Raw genomic sequence first — 20642 nt, 5'->3', positions numbered from 1 at the left:
GTACAACAGTACAATTCAATTCTGCCAGTTTATTTGTTGCATGCACACAGATACATGGGACCACGGAGAGTAATGTGGTCAGTGTGTGAAAACACCAGAAGGGATGGTACCCGCTAAGGAGCAGTTTATTGGCAGTTAGTTCCGCTGGCCTTCAGATTATTATAGAGTAGGGCATCGCTGGGCATCGCAATAATGAGGTCATCAGTCAGCGTTGAGGGGAAACGGGGAATCATTGCAGCAGCTTGCCAGGCTTGGGGTCAGTCCAGGTCAGGTAATGGATTTCCTATTATTATATTGAGAGAACTCAGTTAAGTCTACTCCAAGAAGATATTTATGAATTAATGCTCTTTCGTCTGCATAAAAACTGCGATTTCTATTAAGATTTTGAATTGATTCACACATTGCCAGTGTGACACACACGGTACATTTGCAACAGGACCTCATAGGGACAGTGCTATAAACACTTATTTACATAGACACATGTTAGTAGCGTGTACAGCCGTGTTGGCAGCGGCAGGGTGCACCGGCTGAGCGTGTTGTCTGCAACACACACGTGTTTGTGTCAGAAATCAATACTCAATCAATATGTTTCACCACAGTTCCCATTATTCCTACTTGATAGTGCAGTTGCCTTGAAGAATGAGGGATTTGTCACTTCACTGAATCCCTCTCTCTCTCTCTTTCTCTCTCTCTCTCTCTCTCTGCCTCTCTCTCTCTCTCTCTCTCTCTCTCTCTCTCTCTCTCTCTCTCTCTCTCTCTCTCTCTCTCTCTCTCTCTCTCTCTCTCCTGCAGTGAAGTCCAGTATGTTGTTCTTCAGAATGTGGCCACCATGTCCATTAAGAGAAGGGTGAGTGACAGACAGTCAGTATATCACCATATATCATTGACATTTTAAATGACACCTTTGACACTTTCAATTTCTTGCAGTTTAGTGAGCAGTAGGTATGTTGACTAAAGTCAGTTTAGTGAGCAGTAGGTATGTTGACTAAAGTCAGTTTAGTGAGCAGTAGGTATGTTGACTAAAGTCAGTTTAGTGAGCAGTAGGTATGTTGACTAAAGTCAGTTTAGTGAGCAGTAGGTATGTTGACTTAAGTGACTTGTCGTACAGAACTTGTAAGTTGCTTTGGATAAAAGCGTCAGCTAAATGACTAAATGTAAAGTCAGTTTAGTGAGCAGTAGGTATGTTGACTAAAGTCAGTTTAGTGAGCAGTAGGTATGTTGATTAAAGTCAAGGGTTCGTTTCTCTGTGCTTTCAGGGGATGTTTGAACCGTACCTCAAGAGCTTCTACATCCGCTCCACAGACCCCACCCAGATCAAAGTCCTCAAGGTTCTATTCTACAGTATATTATGCATATAGACAGTTACAGCTTCACCACATAAACATTGTGAATTGACTACATTTGATTTCCTGTCAGCTATTGATAATAAATACACATAACATTACATAATACACACATACTATACACATACTACACACTAGGGATGTCCGATATTATCGGCCTACCGATATTATCGGCCGATATCGGCATTAAAATGTGATATTGGAAAATATCGGTATTGGTTTTCAAAAAAAAAATAAAAAAAAAATATATATATATATATATATATTTATTTTTTTTTACATTTCTATAACCTTTATTTACCCAGGCAAGCAAGTAAGAACAAATTCTGATTTTATTTATTGTCAAAAATATGCATAATGTTGTGTTAATTCCACAACAAGAGATATGTAATGTTAATTACCTGAAATTCTACCCTGCATATATCGGTATCGGTTGATATCGGTATCGGAAATTAAGAGTTGGACAATATCGGTATATCGGTAAAAAAGCCAATATCGAGCATCCCTACTACACACATACTATACACATACTACACACATACTATACACATACTATATCAAATATTCAGGAAATGTATGAAAGGAGCCCAACATAACTTTGTATTGTGCTTTTAGAACGATACATTTCCAGTTAAACACATTCAACCAAAGCCACATATACCACATTCAACAAAAGCTCTCTGTGTTTTCTGTTGGCAGCTGGAGGTCCTGACTAACTTGGCAAACGAGACAAACATTTCCACCATCCTGAGGGAGTTTCAGGTAGATCTCTGATTAAGGAAGTGTGCCCACGACATGCTCCCACCTCGACACAACCCTTTACACAACTCTGCCTATACATCAGACTTTCTATCCCAGCTGGATAATTATTTGGAAATGAATGAACTCTCAGTTGATGACCCAGGTATTTTGTTGGATTCAGTTTAAGAATGATTTCAGGAACACATTCAAAGAGCTCGGTAGTACCCCAGAATTATTATCTCTATGTCATGTCCTCTGGTGAAAGTTTTACCATGCAACATAGAAACCAACATTTCTCAGATATTATGATGGAGTTACCACAGTGCAGATTGATTGTTAGGTTTTAAACCTCGTTCTATGAAACAATGTCAGCGTTTCTAGTAAAGTTACAGTAGATAATCTTTTGCCTGAGGCCATATAGAACATTCTTCCTGAACCAGAGAATGGGTGCGGAGCTCCATGCATTCAATCTGAATAAACCATGCCTACAGCAGACTGAAAAACCGGAGCCCCAAATTGCTGCTCTTGAATACTAAATGCCATTGGCATTTCAGAAACCTTGCTAAAGGAATGGGACACACTCAGGGGTGAAACATCAGATGTTCTTATCCATAAGGCATGAGGGAATTGCTGTATGCATAGCAGTTGGTCTAGCCATGTTTTGTCTCTGAAGATTCAAGATAATGCTACCGTAGCCTTCCAGAGATTCATGTGAGAGAATGGGAATATTTACATAGACCTGCTTGTAATAAATTGACATGACTCTACTATGAAAACCTTTTTCAAACCACTAAACTCCCAAAATGATGACCTGAAACTGTGCCACTATGAGAACTCAAGCCCATACACAAGGGCTTATCCCCAGGCATGGATAGTAGTCTAACAGAGCTTTATCTTGCCTTTTGGGAACAATTAACAATTACATTATGTGCTTATAGTCAGACAATAAGATAGCAATAAGATAGCAATAAGATAGCTTAGCACAAATAAATGGAAATGGATACGGACCACTAGCCTAGCGTAAAACCCTGGGAGATGTGTCTGCTTCCATTCACTTGTGGAGAAGACGGTAAGCGCATTCGCCATAATGTTGGTGTGTTCCTTGATTCAATATAATCAAATAACTGTTGGCTCACTCCCTGTACTGGTTGTACTGACTGAATATAATTTCTGGCAGACGTACATTAAAAGCATGGATAAAGACTTTGTTGCCGCCACAATCCAAGCCATCGGCCGCTGTGCCACCAACATCGGAGACGTGAGAGACACGTGTCTGAACGGACTGGTCCAGCTGCTGTCCAACAGAGACGGTGAGTTCAATCAATCAGTGGCTGCATTTCTTTAGCAATTTTCAGAAAGATATCAGAAAGATATTAATGAGAATTTCTCTTATGCTAACATCGGATACCAAATGTCTTAAAGTTCTGCCTCTTTCACACTGTAGATGGATGTTCGATTTTTGTAATGTACAAAAGAAACATTTATTATTACTCACTAATCTTTGCCCAATTGTTCTCATTTTCAAACTGATTTTCTACGTCTATATTGCTGAGTAAAAGTAAAGGATCAGGTCTGAATTCTACTTGTCAATATTTAATAGTTAAAGGAACATGCCAACAGACAAGTCAGACAAGAAGATGGATACCAATTTCCTCTCTGTGCGTTCAGTAGAAAGGTGTCCGGCTGCAAGCTAGCCTAACTTAGCACAAATTAATGGAAGTGGATACGGACCACTAGCCTTGTTTGTTTTGGCCAACAGCTAGGCTAGTCTAGGGAGGCTATCTGCTTCCATAAATGTGTGCTAAGCTAGGTTATCTTGCAGCCGGATAGCTTTCTGCTGAACGCACAGAGAAGAAATTGGCATCTACTGTATCTTCTTGTTTGACTCTGGAGAAGATGGTAGGCACATTTCCCATTATGTTCCTTTAAGTACTGGGAATCTGTATCAACAGTGAAACAGTGGTATTTCCCCCTAGTTTACAGTAACCAGGACCATCTTTCCTATCCCTGCTGAAATACCTTTCTCCAAAACGTAACCTGAGATGAGTAAAAGATGGTTCAATATGTGACACATGATGGACAGTGGTTGTGTTCCAGAGCTGGTGGTGGCAGAGTCTGTGGTCGTCATTAATAAGAAGCTGTTGTGTTTCAGAGCTGGTGGTGGCAGAGTCTGTGGTCGTCATTAATAAGAAGCCGTTGTGTTTCAGAGCTGGTGGTGGGTGGCAGAGTTTGTGGTCGTCATTAATAAGAAGCTGTTGTGTTTCAGAGCTGGTGGTGGCAGAGTCTGTGGTTGTCATTAATAAGAAGCTGTTGAGTTTCAGAGCTGGTGGTGGCAGAGTCGGTGGTCGTCATTAAGAAGCTGTTGCAGATGCAGCCGGAGAAGCACAGTGACATCATCAAGCACATGGCTAAACTCACCGACAACATCCAGGTGAGACTTGTTGGGTCTTGTCTATTTCCTGGGCTGATGTCCAATCTGCTTTTGACTTTGAAGAGTTAAATTTTTTTTAATTTATCCAGCATTTGAAAATGTATGATCATTTACGTTTAAGTTATTGCTGGCGTGAAATAGTTTGTAATAGCTTTTACTGTTGGCCAGTGAGAAGCTCCCCTGGTCAGCAGCTCAGAGGAGTTGAACCAGCAACCCTCAATCTCAATCCCACTTCTCTAACCTTTGTAATGAAAGAGGCGATCAACCTAGAATCTAGATCATCATTCCTACTCTGAGCCTTACTTACATACTAACTTAATTGATCCCTTAGGGAAGTATTGGTTCACTGTAGCTAGTCCACTCAGTATGCATGACAACACAGACAGAAACCCAAATCATTGGCCCAACCAACCAGTTCCATTATGACTACTGATCTACTAAGTCTGTCTGTCTGTCTGTCTGTCTATCTATCCTGTGTCCCCAGGTGCCCATGGCACGGGCCAGTATCCTCTGGCTGATAGGTGAGTACTGTGAACACGTGCCCAAGATCGCCCCGGACGTGTTGAGGAAGATGGCTAAGACGTTCACTAATGAAGAAGACATAGTCAAGCTCCAGATCATCAACCTGGCTGCCAAGCTCTATCTCACCAACTCCAAACAGGTGCTGCTAACTTCACTTGTGTTTTTGTTCTTTTTAAAGGGACAGTTTTCTTTTCTTTTCTTTTCTACATGAAGTGGTATGAAATACTTGCCAGTAGTGTAATCGATGCATTAACATTAGCTTACTTGGCGGCCGGGTAGCGCAGCGGACTAAGCGTCTGTCTACCACCGCAGAGACAGTGGGATCGAATCCAGCTGCCGCGGTACCTCCGGCTTGGTCGGCCGTCCATACTGACACAATTGGCAGTGTCAGCGGGTGGGAAAGCCGGTGGGGTGGGTCCTGGTCGTTGTAAACAGCGACTCCTACAGTCCGGTCTGTTAGGGCAGCAGTGGCGGAGCCCAATAGCAGAACACAGGAGGAGAGAATGGAGTGTTTTAGGTTGGTTTTAATGTAGGCCCGAAGCAGACGGGTATTACAGGACAGGAATGTGCAAATAGATGCGAGCAGGTGCACTCCTCGTGCAGTACAGGAGCGTCCAGGTGGGTGCGTCTCGGGAGTGGTGGTCCTGGGCACAGGGAGAACAAAGATTAGGACAAGATAGGCAACAAGGACAGAGTAGCAAGGCTAGTGTGCGTCGTCGTACCTAGGTTGTTAGGTTAACACTGCGACGAGGGAGAGCAGGATCCGTGGGCTGATGTAGGGGTTTGTTGATGAGGGAATCCCTCACAGCCGCGCTGTCCCTCTGGCAGCGTGGGAATGCTGGGGTCGGATGCTGCCCATATAAGGGTGTGGAAGGATGAGGGGTTAGGAAGGCTCTCGCCGTGATGGTGTGGAAGGTGAAGAAGGCTCTCGCCGTGATTATGACACGGTCGGGGCGCCTGCACAGCGAGGGAAGGATCTGGGGGAGGTAGTGTGATCCTTCGACACGTTACACTCCCCCAGTGAGAGTCCGCGCTGCCAGGTGAAAAGAAGCGGTGGGCTGGCTATGTGTCGGAGGAAGCATGTGATAGTCTCCGCCCTCCCAGACCGACGGTAGGGGGGGGTAAGTGCGCAACGACCAGGAAGGGGATTGGGAATTGGCATAACGACTAACGTTGGGATGGGAGAAAAACGGAAAAAGGAGGGGGGAAAAGATAATAATAAATAAATAAAACATTAGCTTACTTAGAGTCCCGTGGTTCCAAGCAAACTGTGAATATTCAGACAGGCAGCACACAGGGTCTTGAAACAAAAAAGGTTTTGATTCACATCACAACATGCAGACACACATTTTAACCATCCACAACGGAAAACAGCAGCCCTCACGTATTTCCAATGTTTGATTCTTCTCTCAGGCCGACATGATTTCTTGGAACTAGCCCGTATGCGTACACAGTTACTAGTTATCTTCCTGTTCGTTTGCAACCCGGCCAGAACTCCAACCAAGGGACTCTAAGTAAAAAGAAAAAAATCCAAACTAACTACTTTAAGTTGCGAAGACATGGTCTTTGTGAAGACCCAGAACATTTGATACTTACTGACCTGATTTCACTACACCCTTCACATTTTGTCTTGTCCATACATGTTTACTATGATTACTCTGCTCTGATGCTATTAATATTCACTTATGTACATTCATTATCAAATTCTCTTATTGTTTTATTTAAAGGTGCACTTGATACACTATTAGATTGTTTGGAAAGAGGTTTAGATTCAACCACATACAATTAGATGGAATAAGCATGACCACGTAGACTCAACCACATACAATGGAATAAGCATGACCACGTAGACTCAACCATTCAATTACGTGCTCATTCCAATTGTTCGTGGTTCAGTGTACACAGTCCTCATTCCAAATTATCTAAAATGTCACAGAAGGGCACCTTTAAGTAAAATGTTTAATGGAGGACATTTCCTTTGATCAGAGTATGCCTACTACTCAAGCAGTGTATTTTCCAAGAAAAGGAATTGTGTACTTTTCTGAAGTTGTTATTTGATAGCAGTTAAATGTAAATAATATGTGTAACCCCGCCCCATTCTCCTACTTCTCTTCATTCATGTTCCTGGGCAGACCAAGCTGCTAACTCAGTACGTCCTCAACCTGGCCAAGTATGACCAAAACTACGACATCCGTGACCGGGCGCGCTTCATCCGTCAGCTCATAGTCCCCACAGACAAGAGCGGCGCCCTCAGCAAGTACGCCAAGAAGCTGTTCCTCGCCCTCAAGCCAGCGCCTATCCTTGAGTCTCCGTTCAAAGGTATCATCAAGAAGGGTGCATGTTGAATGGCAATCTCATATACTTAACACCCTCACATTTAGGTTGCACTTGTTCACACCCATCTGCAAGGGAAAATGTGTATTCTTGGTACTTTCCATTCAGTTTTACATGATAACTTTTGTCCCTGTATGTTTTCCATCTATAGAGAATGTTTAGAGAATGTCATCAACGAAAATAATTGAATAATTTGGTGTCTTATTACTCGCAGTGGAACAGTAATATCATGCTTTTCCAGTGTTTTACCTAGAAATGAGACATTTCACTGGACAAGAAAACAACATGAATGAATGAATGAATGAATGAATGAATGAATGAATGAATGAATGAATGAATGAATGAATGAATGAATGAATGAATGAATGAATGAATGAATGAATTAATGAATGAAAACTTTATTTAACAGATTGCAGAATGGGTACAATACAGTACGGCTCAATACACAATTGTTAACACTTTGGCGACCACAGTCTTGCGGCGATTTATGCCTCAGAGGACAGAGGTATGTTTACAAACCGATGTACGTTCTAAGAGCTATATATATAATTTATAGTATTGCTATCTGTCCATTCTCATTGTCACTTGAGTGCATAAACCGTGCCTTCATAATGGCTTAAAGAAAATAAAAATCCATCGGTTGGTTGTCATTTTATAGCGTCGTGAATATAAGGTTTATCGCGCTTTTCGTCTCGTCTTTTTTCCAGGAAGCTAGATAATAGGCTAAACGTTGGCGCCGTTATATCAAACGCCATTTCTGCTGTATATATACAAATTAAATAAAACAAACTGCGTAGCATCCGGACTATTACAGAGCATCTATGGATGAAATGGGGGCGGTGGGGAACGCCGATTAGTATTATTGATTAGCAATATAGTTTGCGTTCAGGTAGCCAATGTCAGTGATCGATCACGTTTTAAAACAATGTCCAATCCAGCTGTAATTTGGGGGAATAGTATCCTACCGTCAGGCCATGTGATCGCCGGCAGCATTTCTTCATTAGTCATCGGATTCTGGTAGATCGATATGTCCATTGGCTAATCATAAATCCCATTATTCCAGGCTGAAATATGCGTTCGGTAACGGGATCAAAGATGGAGGGTCTTCGTTTGGAATCGAGGCTCATATGATCCGCCCACAGACTGTAAAAGATTTTTTTTTACAATCGCCCTCAATGATACTGCAGTGGAGCGATGGCGCCCCTAAGCGAATCTGGCCGGTATTGCATGTTTCGAAAATCAAATATGTGGGTAGGTCATGCATCTCGATCGCGGACGTTAATAGCGTTATAAATATGGAATAAAACAATAACAACTTGCCACGGCTATATACGTGGCTCTGGTCCACAACGCATGGCACCGAAACCCGTATATATACGTGGACGGTCCTTAAAGTGTTAAGGGGATGCAGACCAGAGAAAGACGTTTGTCTTGTTTACATCAGGGTCCCCCATTTTCAATTCATAGTGACATCTATGACATACACAACATACATGACATCATGACATCATTTATGGCATAGGGTATACAGGTATACAGTACTGTTACATTTGTGACATATACGATATGCAAATATACAGTACTGTTACCCATAGATCCTAACAGAGAATATATACATATGATGGGGAGGAGACTGTACATGAACATCCTGCGCACTGCACTGCCTCTGTTGTTGACGGCCGTGTGGTTCCTCATATATATATATATTGTGACGAGCCTGGTGGGGTTCAGACTCGCCACGGTTCAAATACAAACAAATTAGAATGTCCACACAAGAGCAATGTCAATCAATACGAATATTTATTGAATAAGGGCAGAATTCAGTTCGATAGGCAAAAGAATGGTCGTGATTCAGTCCGATGGTCAAAAACACAAAACAGGCTCTCGTACACAAAAAGGGATTGTTCAATACTCAGGGTAGTCGTCCGGTCCAGGGTCAGTACACACGGGGGTTTCTCAGCCAGTCTAGGGTCCAGTAAACAATGAACACCTTCTCGCCTTCACCTCTCCTCTCACTACCTCTCACCTTACACAATTCTGAATATCTCAATCTGTCTCTCTCTATGTCACAACTCCAACCTCACCTCCACTCACCTTACTCCTGACTAACCTAGTCTCTTTGTAGTGTGTGTGTCTGGGGTGTGTGCAGTGCACGGGAGATGTGGGTGAACTAATGATGCGCAGGTGTGTTCTATCAGTACTAATCAGCTACCTAATTGTTTCTACTCTTTCCGTGGCAATAATATCTCCCATCCTTCACATATCCATGAGAGGGGGGTTGATATCTGCCACAATATATATATACAATATATTTGTATGTCTTGTATGTCATAAATGTCTTGATGAATTGAAAATGGAGGACCCTGATGTAAACAAGACGAAAGTCATTTTCTGGTCTTCATCCTCTTAGCAGTTGTTAGTATTGAGCCGTACTGTATTGTACCCATTCTGCAATCTGTTAATAAAGTTTTCAATCAATCAATCAATCAATCAATCAATCAATCAATCAATCAATCAATCCTTCACTCTTGCAGACCGAGATCACTTCCAGCTGGGTTCCCTGTCTCACCTGCTGAACGCCAAGGCCGGTGGCTACCAGGAGCTGCCCGCCTGGCCCGAAGCCGCACCCGATCCCTCCGTGCGCAACGTGGAGGTGAAGGAGTCTGTGCGTGCAGTGGGAACAGTAACATTCAGAGACTTGCAGTTGGGGGGGGGGTCCTGGGAGTCCTCCCAGGGCCCCCCCAAAGGCAGAGGGTAGTGAGGGTTCATGCCCCACACCAGGGCAGTGTCTCAGAGGGGGCGTAGTTCGCCAAAATTCCCCAAGATCACATCCAGTAGGACATCGACTCCTCTGTTCACCAGCGTCCTTCCCGAACACACCGCTCATCATCAGCATAACCAACCACTCATTTGGTGTAACCCAAAAATCCCTTTTGGGCCTCCATCTATTCCCAAAAGGGATGCTACTAACAACTCCTCTTTCATGGTAACACAATAAGTCACTGAGGAGAAAAAGAGAGTTATTGTCTTTATTGTCTTTATCACTCTCTCCAGCTGCATTCGGCTCCCAAACAGTTCATGTTTATTGTCATGTGTATTAGGAGAAAATACCAGACCTGGCTCAAATAGTATTTGTAAATGATTGTTTTTTAAGCTGCTTGGGGTACCTGGCGGGTGGGTTTTACAGCATCAGGGACCACTCAGACAGTGTCAGGTAGACTCATTTCGTCAACGAATATAGATATGTTCCTGTGATTGTTCAGACGTTCTGGTACTCATTGTGCAAACCCCACCCATGCGGTACTCCAAGCAGGATCAAAACAAACACTCTTGTGAATTATTCCCATTTACTATCTTACCCCAGTCTGACAAAACAACAACAAATACAACAACAGCAGCGATGCCAATATACCCAGCATATAGTAATAGACCAGTCACCTGGAATCAGGGAGTCTATCTATTCATCGCCCCCCCCTCTCCGTCACACTGGCCTCTGGTGTCGGGCAGCAGCCTCCCACCCACCCAGGTGATTCCTCACCTTTGTTTTTTGAGCCAATAGCACATGTGATACAAAAAGGGAATGAAAAAAGAGGGGGCAGAAAGTCAGCTCCCTATTATACACTTAAAGATATCTAGTATAAACAAGTATACTGTCCATGAACCCCTTTTAGACCATTTAGAATCGTGGGTTTATGAATTGCATTTGTGTAGCTCAAAGTGCTGCTTATATAAACCGTAGTATACATTCTCCCGCCTATAGCTAGAGCCCCCAAGACACCATCCCCCGCTCTCCCCACCCTCATCGCTCCATGTGCCATCGGTTCATAGATGACTCTTATGCTCACGATGCACGCATGAAGTCAAACCTTGAGCCATCTCCCTTCCTTCCTCAAATCAAGAGATTTCATTTGAGAAAAGTATTTGATTTGCACAGAAGGAGGGGCCTCAAGGATTGATTCACTTGTCACTTTAATTATTTAATTTCTTTAACTCACTGACTGGCCTATTTGTCCTCCATACCCAGGACTAACCTAGTATCATGTATTTGTGATGCAGATGCCCCAGATGAGGACACAGGTGCACTGTGCATATACTGTATGTGGATCTAACACCAACATCTCACTTCCTGGTGTGATTTGTATTTTTTTTTTTATAATTTTTTTTTATCCGGAGGCTACAGTAGGTTGTAATTTAGTCATTCAATTGTACAAAGTTCTACTGGTCATCAGAGAAATGGCATGAGACATATAGAGACTGTCTGTGAATCTCTGCAGTGCCCTCACTTGGAAGCTGATGGGTTCCAGGCGAGGAGGAAGGATAGTCCGCTGACTTTTCAATCCACAGGAATCGGTGTCAAAACTCACCGGATACTTTCACACTCATTCCACCAGCCAAGCAGATAATACTTTTCTTTTTTCAAATAGAACTTCCAAACACAACTTCAAAGTAGCTAGAGTCGACCAGCCGCAGACTTTGGCCGGAGTTAAATTCCCAGCATGGTTTGTGGTTGTTCTGAATGGCTTATGTTGTGTCTCTCTCTCTCTCTCTCTCTCTCTCTCTGTGTGCCCTACGTCTCCGCAGCAGGAGGAGGTCATTAACACCAGCGAGGGCCGGATTGGCTTGCTGGGAGACTGGCGAGAGGTGCCCTCTTGCTTGGGAGTGCGGTGGTGTTTGTTTTGATGCCTGCTCTTTCCTCTTTCGCGACAGAAAACACAGTTCTCAGTGGAGCGGTCGTGTTGGTTTTAGTGTTTGATTTCTGCTTTATTAGATAGGACTGAAGAGCAACCTTGCATGGTATGCTAGATAACTCTTGATGATTGAGCTGAAGGAAGAAGAATGTCTATGTCTATAAACTTGAAGAGTTGAATATACAACCTCTAAAATTCTTCTGAAATCAATTGGATTGGAAAGGAACTTAGCCGCGGCAAAGTCTGTCTAGAGACAAGTCGGTTCACTCTGCCACCGTCTTGATAACGGGGGACTAACGAGACCAGACCAGATCCCTTTGAATGGGGAGTCATCCGTATCTAAGACTCTGTCGTACATATCATAGTTTTCTGTCACTGGTAAATGACTGACAATACAAAATGGTTAATTTTCTCGTCATTATACAGATTGTCTGTGGTCATTGAGGGTTGAAGACATACATGTAGACAGTTGATTCTGAATCTAAAAGATTCGGTTTGTGTGAGCTGTTTGTAGTGAAAACATGCCTTGACATAAAATGTGATTTTCCTTTACCAGACATTTGTGACATTGTGGGATAAAGTTTCAACATTTTCTCCATAAAATGGCTTGTTAGCAATCTATTGAAACCAAGTTGGCAGGGCTAGTCGCTTGTTAGCTGTGCCTCTTTTCAACATGGGATGCTAACAATGCTACCTTCCCGTTTTTGTGAAGGTCGAAAAAACAGTTTGCAGAGTAGGTGAAGGAAAATAAACGTTTAAAAATGTCAAGGACTTTTTTTGGTAGTACTTTGGAAAGCTGTTAGCTAGGTGGTGAACCAGTGATGGGTAGCCTAGCCTACTGCTATCTTGTGCAGCACAAAAGAAACGCTCAAGTTTCTGTGTATATCACACAGTGATACGGTTTGTGTAAACCACGCACTGTATATCACACAGTGATACAGTTTGTGTATATCACACATGGTGGAGTTTGATACTGTGTGATCTGCATGGTGTCCTGATCTCATTATTGTCACATATCTTTCTTTTTCCACAATGGTTATACTTCCTTTTTTCATTAGTTTGTTAATGCAATTCATAACATACTGACATTTTAACAAGCAAGCATCACATCATGCATCGTCATCGCTGGGGACATTCATATGGAACGTGTTGTAATTCATTGGACTGGCGGTAACTAGCTAGTTATATCATGACCTTTTTTTAGTTACGCAGCATCTACGCAGATACATTTTGAGCATCTGTGTTCATTTGACAGAATATATTGAGTATTCATTTAGTTAAATTTGTAGAGAATCTGTAAGACTTATTCTGTCCAAACGGAGCATGTTAAGAATGTATGCAAAATGTCCGTAAAAGTAGATTTTGGGGTCAAGTATTTTGTGATGTCACAAGCTGATCTTGTACATCTACTGATTGTAGGCGCGACTCAAAAACACCTCCCTGTGCCTTTATTGACCGTATTCACACAGCGGCCATTTTGCTCTTATGTCATGCTCGGGTTGGGATCCCTTTGTACCGTGGAAAGGAATCCCAACCTGAGCATGACATGCGTAAGAGCAAAATGGCCGCCGTGTGAATACGGTCAACGTCTTGCTTCCTGACCTTCTTCCAGACTTTCCCTCCTTTTTGCTCATCTCACCTCCACCCCAATCTTTTTCTTTCTACGTCCGCCAGGTTATTACGCTGCTCGAAAGAGTCACAACATTAACGAGTGTGAGTCACTTCAGTGGCAAAGAGCGCCACCTATTTGAACCTCCACCCCATAGCGCCAAAAACCTAAGTGCTTCTTAACACTCCCTGCCTATCGTAGTTGCTGTCCCGTGCTTTTAGCTCAGCAAAAGCTACCCCCCAAAAACACAGCACCCTCTTCCTCGGTCTCTACCATTAAAGAGAAGTGATTCTTTCAGAAGTGACAACGGTTCTCCCACACAGATAGACTCCGTTAGAAACCTGTCTGGACTTTAAAATAATTTTTGGAAATGACCCACTTGGTTGACTGGCTGGACCCTGTAGCCTACAGATATCTACATGGGAAGCCCAATCTCGCGTAAAATATGTAAATAAAGTACTAATCGACGACAGGAAGAAAAGGTACATAATGTACATTATGTTATAGCCATAATTCATATATTTACCTATTGTATTGGAAATGTAACATATACGTATTACAAATAAGTACATATATTATTCAAAATCATTTATAACTTTTTACATTTTTCATTTTTAAACTTTTAAGTTCCCCTGCTGGGGATTGAACCCTAACCTTAACCCTAAATGTATGTCTTAACCATAATGTTAAAACGAACCTTAACTATAATCATAGTTAGATAGTGGTGAGAGCTCGTCACTGCAATGATTGTTGGTTCAACTCCTGGTTTCAGCCTTTGTTTTGGACTTTTGCAGATACAACGTAAACGTAAATATATTACTTTTGGCTATAACTTTTTTCCTGTGGTCGATTAGTACTTTATTTACATTTTCTGATTGACATGGGGGGACAGAGGCTCAAACCAATGGAAGGCCATTTACATGTCTTTAAAGGGAAGAGTCAGGATTTCTAACAGGCAGGTTCTAATGACTTACAGTACCAATGCCCCTTCAAAGGACATTTAAAATGTTTTTTACACCAGTGTTTTTGTTCATGAGAACGTGGAACCAGACTCCTGCAAGCATTTTTAAGCGATGCTAGTGCAAATCAGTGGGCATTGGAAACCATTTTTCTCTCAACATAGAATGCAAACTATTCCATGTAATTATATAAGCCGTAGCAATAGTTCAAATAAGTACTATTTCAAAAAGGACTTGTATGTGAATTGGAGAGAAACGCTTTCATATAGCGGTTCCATTTTGGTAGCATTGCTAACCAGTGCTAACAGGAGACCGGTGCCATTTTCTCCTGAAGGGGGCATGGTTTGTGATCAATGAGATACTGCTACAGTTATATCATGGTGGGCATTTGACTCTTAAGAGTAACATGAGTTCAGTGTGCATTGGGGTCAACAGCTTCAAATGTCCTCTTATAAAGTCAAATATACATTGTGGTTTTTGTAAAGGCTTCTAAAAAATCCTGAACCTCCCCTTTAAGCACAGTGTCCCTTTTGTTTATCATGCCTTCCTTTTGAATGATTTGTTATCCCAAAATACATACGAACGATCATATTACAAGAAGACTCTTTTTAGGTTGCAGGGCAAAATGGCAAAAGACCTTTGGAGACCAATGGCAAAGACCATGTCGCCATCTGTGCTTGTGTCCGCTGATTGGCCTGTGGTCACACACACATAAACAAAATGGCTCCAACTATTGTCTTTTGTTTTTTCTGACGTGGGAGAAGACACCCCTCTGGAGGCCATCACTTCTATTAATGGAACTGCTCCTTGTTTAAAAACAAGAGAACCACTTATGCAACTGGCCATGAAGGCATCACCTCGAACATCCATTTAGCTGTAAAAATAGAAAGAGAAATTTAAAAGAAAAGCTAAATAAAGAACAATCACATGCACATGTGTCCCTCAAACAGAGATGTGCTGAATTTGGCATCTAACTATAAAATCTACGGGATTTGGGTCAATTCACTTCAATCAATTCAATTCAAAAAAGTAAAAGTAGTAACCGACCTATTGCGAACGAATGTTCTGACAATCACAAATAAGCATTTCCGTTTTTACGTTTTTGAAATCCTTTTTGAACTGAAAGCGGATTTGACCCCGAGTCCCGGTACAGACATATAGGTTTGTCTGGCTTCATTGCGCCGCATCATAACCAGGGAGAGGCGTTCATGGCCATGCTACGTTTTTTTCGCCCTCGTCCTTGCTTCCGCACCGAGGTGGTTGTTTGGTTTATTTTCCTGAGGCGGCGCTGACCTGTGCTTCCTCCTCACTGCCAGGTGCCTGAGTGGACCAAGTGCAGCAGCCGCGAGAAGAGGAAAGAGAAGAAGGTGGACAAGCCTTTCTACTCCGACTCAGAGGGAGAGTCTGGCCCCACGGAGTCGGCTGACAGTGGTAACTAAGGGGCGATGCTGGCTGCCTGTTGCCAGGACAACCTGGAGAATGCTCCGTCATGCACCATCATGCCCAAAAAACACAGTTTAATGAAACACATACCCAGTAGATATCTCTCTCTGTGTGTGTGTGTGTGTGTGTGTGTGTGTGTGTGTGTGTGTGTGTGTGTGTGTGTGTGTGTGTGTGTGTGTGTGTGTGTGTGTGTGTGTGTGTGTGTGTGTGTGTGTGTGTGTGTGTGTGTGTGAGGACATTTTGGGGTGTGAGGACAATCTTTTTGACTGATCCTCACAAAGCTGATTTTAGGGTTGGTGGTTATTAAAGGCCACCCATTTGAAGAATTCACACATTGTTATTCCTGTGCCCCAGGACAGTTCAGAAAATATTGGTGAACAGGCACCACTCCTTTGTTTTAGGTTAGATATTTTTTCTTTTAACAAGTTGTGGCTTATAGGAGCCTTCCACAGATCATCGACTAAACATGTCTAGATCGTCTGAGACCAGAGCAGTTGATTAGTGGACCAATGCACTATGACATGACAGCACTAGGGAGAGACGAGGGTGTGTGTGGCTGCTTTGTACCGTCTTCCCCTCTGTATGAGCTGAGTGAAGGTCCTCTCCTCAATCCAACCTCTCCCTCTCCTACCTCCAGAGTCAGACTCGGCCAGCCGCTCGGCCAGCGCCAGTGCCAGCGCCAGCGAGGAGAGCGGCTCGGCGTCGGAGAGCGACGAGAGCGACGAGGGCTCCGAGTCCGAGGAAGAAGAGGAAGACGCGGTGGGCGAGAGGAAGAAGAAAAAAGTCTTGAAAGAGTCCAAGAAACCAGTGCAAGAAAGTGAAAGGTATCAGAGCACCTCCCCTTTCAACGATGAATATACCTGGAATTTGTAACGGCGACAGTGGTGCAACTGTTGCCGTTTTTTGTGCTGGTGAATGATGTCACACAGTCCTGGGTTCGTGCTGGTGAATGATGTCACACAGTCCTGGGTTCGTGCTGGTGAATGATGTCACACAGTCCTGGGTTTGTGCTGGTGAATGATGTCACACAGTCCTGGGTTTGTGCTGGTGAATGATGTCACACAGTCCTGGGTTCGTGCTGGTGAATGATGTCACACAGTCCTGGGTTCGTGCTGGTGAATGATGTCACACAGTCCTGGGTTTGTGCTGGTGAATGATGTCACACAGTCCTGGGTTTGTGCTGGTGAATGATGTCACACAGTCCTGGGTTTGTGCTGGTGAATGATGTCACACAGTCCTGGGTTTGTGCTGGTGAATGATGTCACACAGTCCTGGGTTTGTGCTGGTGAATGATGTCACACAGTTTTGGGTTTGTGCTGGTGAATGATGTCACACAGTCCTGGGTTCGTGCTGGTGAATGATGTCACACAGTTTTGGGTTCGGCAGCAGCCATTTATCTGGCAGGACCAAATCAAACGAGCACAAAACCATCGAGCCCCACAGTGCAACTAATGTTATCTGTTGGTGCAGCCATTTATGGAATGTGGAAAGTTGTTTGGTTAAAGTTACACTTTGCTAGTATCATCCCAATCTTGTGCGATCACTGTCTTTTGCCATACTGGGTGGGCTGAGTTTTTAAGATAGCGCAAAGGCATTGATTTGTCTGAACGGCTTGGCACCGGGCTACCTCTCGGACCTGCTGGAACCTTATGTTCCTCCAAGGTTCCTCAGGTCCTCTGATCAGCTCCTCTTGGCTGTTCCCAAGTCCAGGCTGAAGCTTAGGGGGGGACCGTGCTTTTGCTGTGGCAGCCACAAAGCTCTGGAATGAGTTTCCACTGCATGTTAGGCAGGCCCCCACTCTGCAGGTGTTTAACTCATGCCTCAAAACTCATTTATTTGCTCTGGCTTTTGGTTTTTAAACAGTTTGAGAGACCTGCCTTTTTTATGTGACATATTGCATATGTTTTTATTGTGTGCTTTTATCTTTTTATCTTATGTTGTGGGACTTGTACAGCACTTTGGTCAACGTTGTTGTTTTTAAATGTGCTCTATAAATAAAGTGGATTGGATTGGATTGATATCATGTGAATCCTGAGATTGCACGGAATACATTGACACAGACTTAAAAAGGTAGCGGCGTCTTTACCGGGACACCTTCAATCCCTACAGTGCAATTATAAAACAAGCACCTTGCTTGTATGTGGTATTCAGAGAACTGAGGTTGTTAACATAAATTACCATTTTCACTCTCAAGCTCGCACACCTCTGCTCATCAATTCATTTTACAAACACAAACTGGGAAATACACAAAAGTATGAACTGAACTTGCTCTACTACAGTTGAAGAGACATGAGTAGACTAGATTCTCACCTTAATCACTGATGCAAAAAGAAAGGTTTTTAGCAGCTGATGGCGGCTTTTGTGTTCATATCTTGCAATTGAAAGCGGGATAATGCTGTTCAAGGATGATTTAGGGAGATGCAGATAAATGTGTCACTACGTCTGGCATAGCCAGACCTCTGTCCACACTATGTTGACGCTGTGCCAGTGCAGGAGACTGTCCTGCTGGGATGTTCTTGATCTTTCTAGAACGCAAAGAAGTCACTCTGGGATGTCGAGAAATTCTTTCTCCTCACTTCGCAGCGAGCAGAGCAGCGAGGAGGAGGAGAGGAAGATCGAAAGGAAGAGCAAACTGCGGAAGAGTGTTACGGAGTCCGAGTCCGAGGAGGAAGAGGAGAGTGAGTCTGAGAGCAGCAAATCGGAGTCCGATGAATCGGAATCTGAGGTTGAAGTCAAGAAGAAGAAAAAGGTTTGTGTTTTCTTTTTACTTTGCTAAGTAAAAATAAGGGGGAAAACAACGCTGATTTATTTTGCACATAATCTCACACATGTGATGTGAAAAACAACGCTGATTTATTTAGCACATAATCTCACATATGTCATATGAAAAACAACGCTGATTCATTTTGCACATACACTCACACATATGCCAGAACTGTAGGGCTGCCCCTTCCTAGATAATGAACCCATTAATTGGTGGGTTTCGTCTTAGTTCACCAATACTTTGTTAGTCAATTACTAGCACCGACTAATACATCTAACCACATCTAGCACAGACTAATACATCTAACCACGTCAATGGTTCACTGATGATGAGTGAATCACAATGATGAGTTAACATCAATCTGCTTTGATCCCTTTTCAGACAACTGCATCTAAACCTCCTTCCAAACCTGCTAAAAAAGAAAGCAAGAAAGAGAAGAAAGAGATGTCTCTGCTCGACTTTGATGATTGTAAGTTATTTACACTCTTAAGATAAGATATTCCTTTATTGATCCCCTTGGACTCTCTTGTACTATAGAGTATATTCCTAGTTACTTCAGTCTCTATACAGATTCTGAGTATTACACTTTTGAGTATTGGTTGATACCGAGTTCCAATGCAGCTCCTCTGGATAAACGTTGTTGTCACTAGGGTTGGGCATCATTTGGATTTTAACTATTCTGATTCTGCTTTTCGATTCTCGAAAACTATTCTCGACTCTGGTTCTTTACGGGGCAGGGTCAAAACAACAAAGTCATATTCATATTCACAATTTAACCTGTCAATTATTGCATACCTTTTAATTTGGTTTCTGTTATTAATGATTCAATAATAAATGTATAATTTTTTCATTTACTATAACTGCAACGCACATAACATAACGTTACTGTTAGTGTAGGTCATGGTGGTGGGTAGCTCTATTCTTATGTTTGCTTACTTAACTTTGGACATTTTGGAAAAGTTTCGGCGCCCAACCCTAGTTGTCACTGAGTACAGCGCTTTAAAGAAAAAACTCCCCCAGAAGGACTGAGCTAATAAAGATTGCATAACAACGTAGTGTGTCTTGGTTGCTTGTATTGTGTCTTGCTTGTGTCATGTATCATGTACAGACATTCGTTCTCATGAATTATTAAACGACTATAACGGTATGGTGATAAACCAACGTTAAATTTATCTCCTGGTCTCGTTAACAAATTGGTTGTCTCTTTTCAAAGAAATCAATGCATGCATTGGACCAGAAAAGCATTAAAAAAACAGTGAGATTATGGACATAAACAAGGAAGAGAGAAAGAGAGAAACATGTTTTCCTTATAATTTTTTTTTACAGGTATGTGTATGCTGTAAAAAGTGCTGATCAGTAAATATGCTAAAACTCGCATTAGACAGCAGATACAGTTGCTATCATCAATGTCGGAGATAATGTGCTCAAATGAATCACATCTACTTTTGAATTGAAAATCTTAAGGTGCAAAATGAGTCTTGTTCTCTCCTCTCCTAGTTGAACCCACTCCGTCTCCTCAAGTCACGCCCATCAACACATTCATGTCCAAAAGCCTGGTGACAGACCTGGAGGGCTTGTCCCTGACGGACACCGTCTTATCCCCAGCAGTAAGTCACCTCTACATCTCTCCTGTTGAATACTAATAACCACCGCTTCTTAACATGCATCTTCAATCAGCCCTGCCAGGGCAGGCACCGAGAAAAGTGGAAATCTTTTTACTTGAACTTGAGGACTGTATACTTTTTTTGCAAAGCTTAGCTTTATACTTTATACTTATAGCACATACATGAGCCTGGTCTCTTTTTAAA

General features: G+C 42.7%; 1 protein-coding gene across 1 annotated transcript in view; it reads left to right on the top strand.

Annotated features, from left to right (window-relative positions):
* Positions 1-20642, top strand: part of ap3b2 (adaptor related protein complex 3 subunit beta 2) — a gene marked incomplete at both ends in the record, with an annotated part of 50970 nt that overhangs the window by 21460 nt on the left and 8868 nt on the right. The window contains 14 exon segments of the mRNA XM_084334963.1: positions 793-847; positions 1257-1328; positions 2043-2105; positions 3262-3394; positions 4406-4515; positions 5000-5176; positions 7170-7356; positions 9906-10036; positions 13734-13772; positions 15944-16058; positions 16708-16894; positions 18654-18819; positions 19216-19303; positions 20332-20441. Coding sequence (XP_084191089.1) covers positions 793-847; positions 1257-1328; positions 2043-2105; positions 3262-3394; positions 4406-4515; positions 5000-5176; positions 7170-7356; positions 9906-10036; positions 13734-13772; positions 15944-16058; positions 16708-16894; positions 18654-18819; positions 19216-19303; positions 20332-20441 — 1633 coding nt within the window.

This window comes from Notolepis coatsorum (assembly GCF_963971535.1).
Source record: "Notolepis coatsorum genome assembly, chromosome: 18".
Classification (NCBI taxonomy): Eukaryota; Metazoa; Chordata; class Actinopteri; order Aulopiformes; family Paralepididae; genus Notolepis; species Notolepis coatsorum.
Note: the sequence above shows the minus strand (reverse complement) of the source record. Positions and strands in the feature narration are given on the sequence as shown.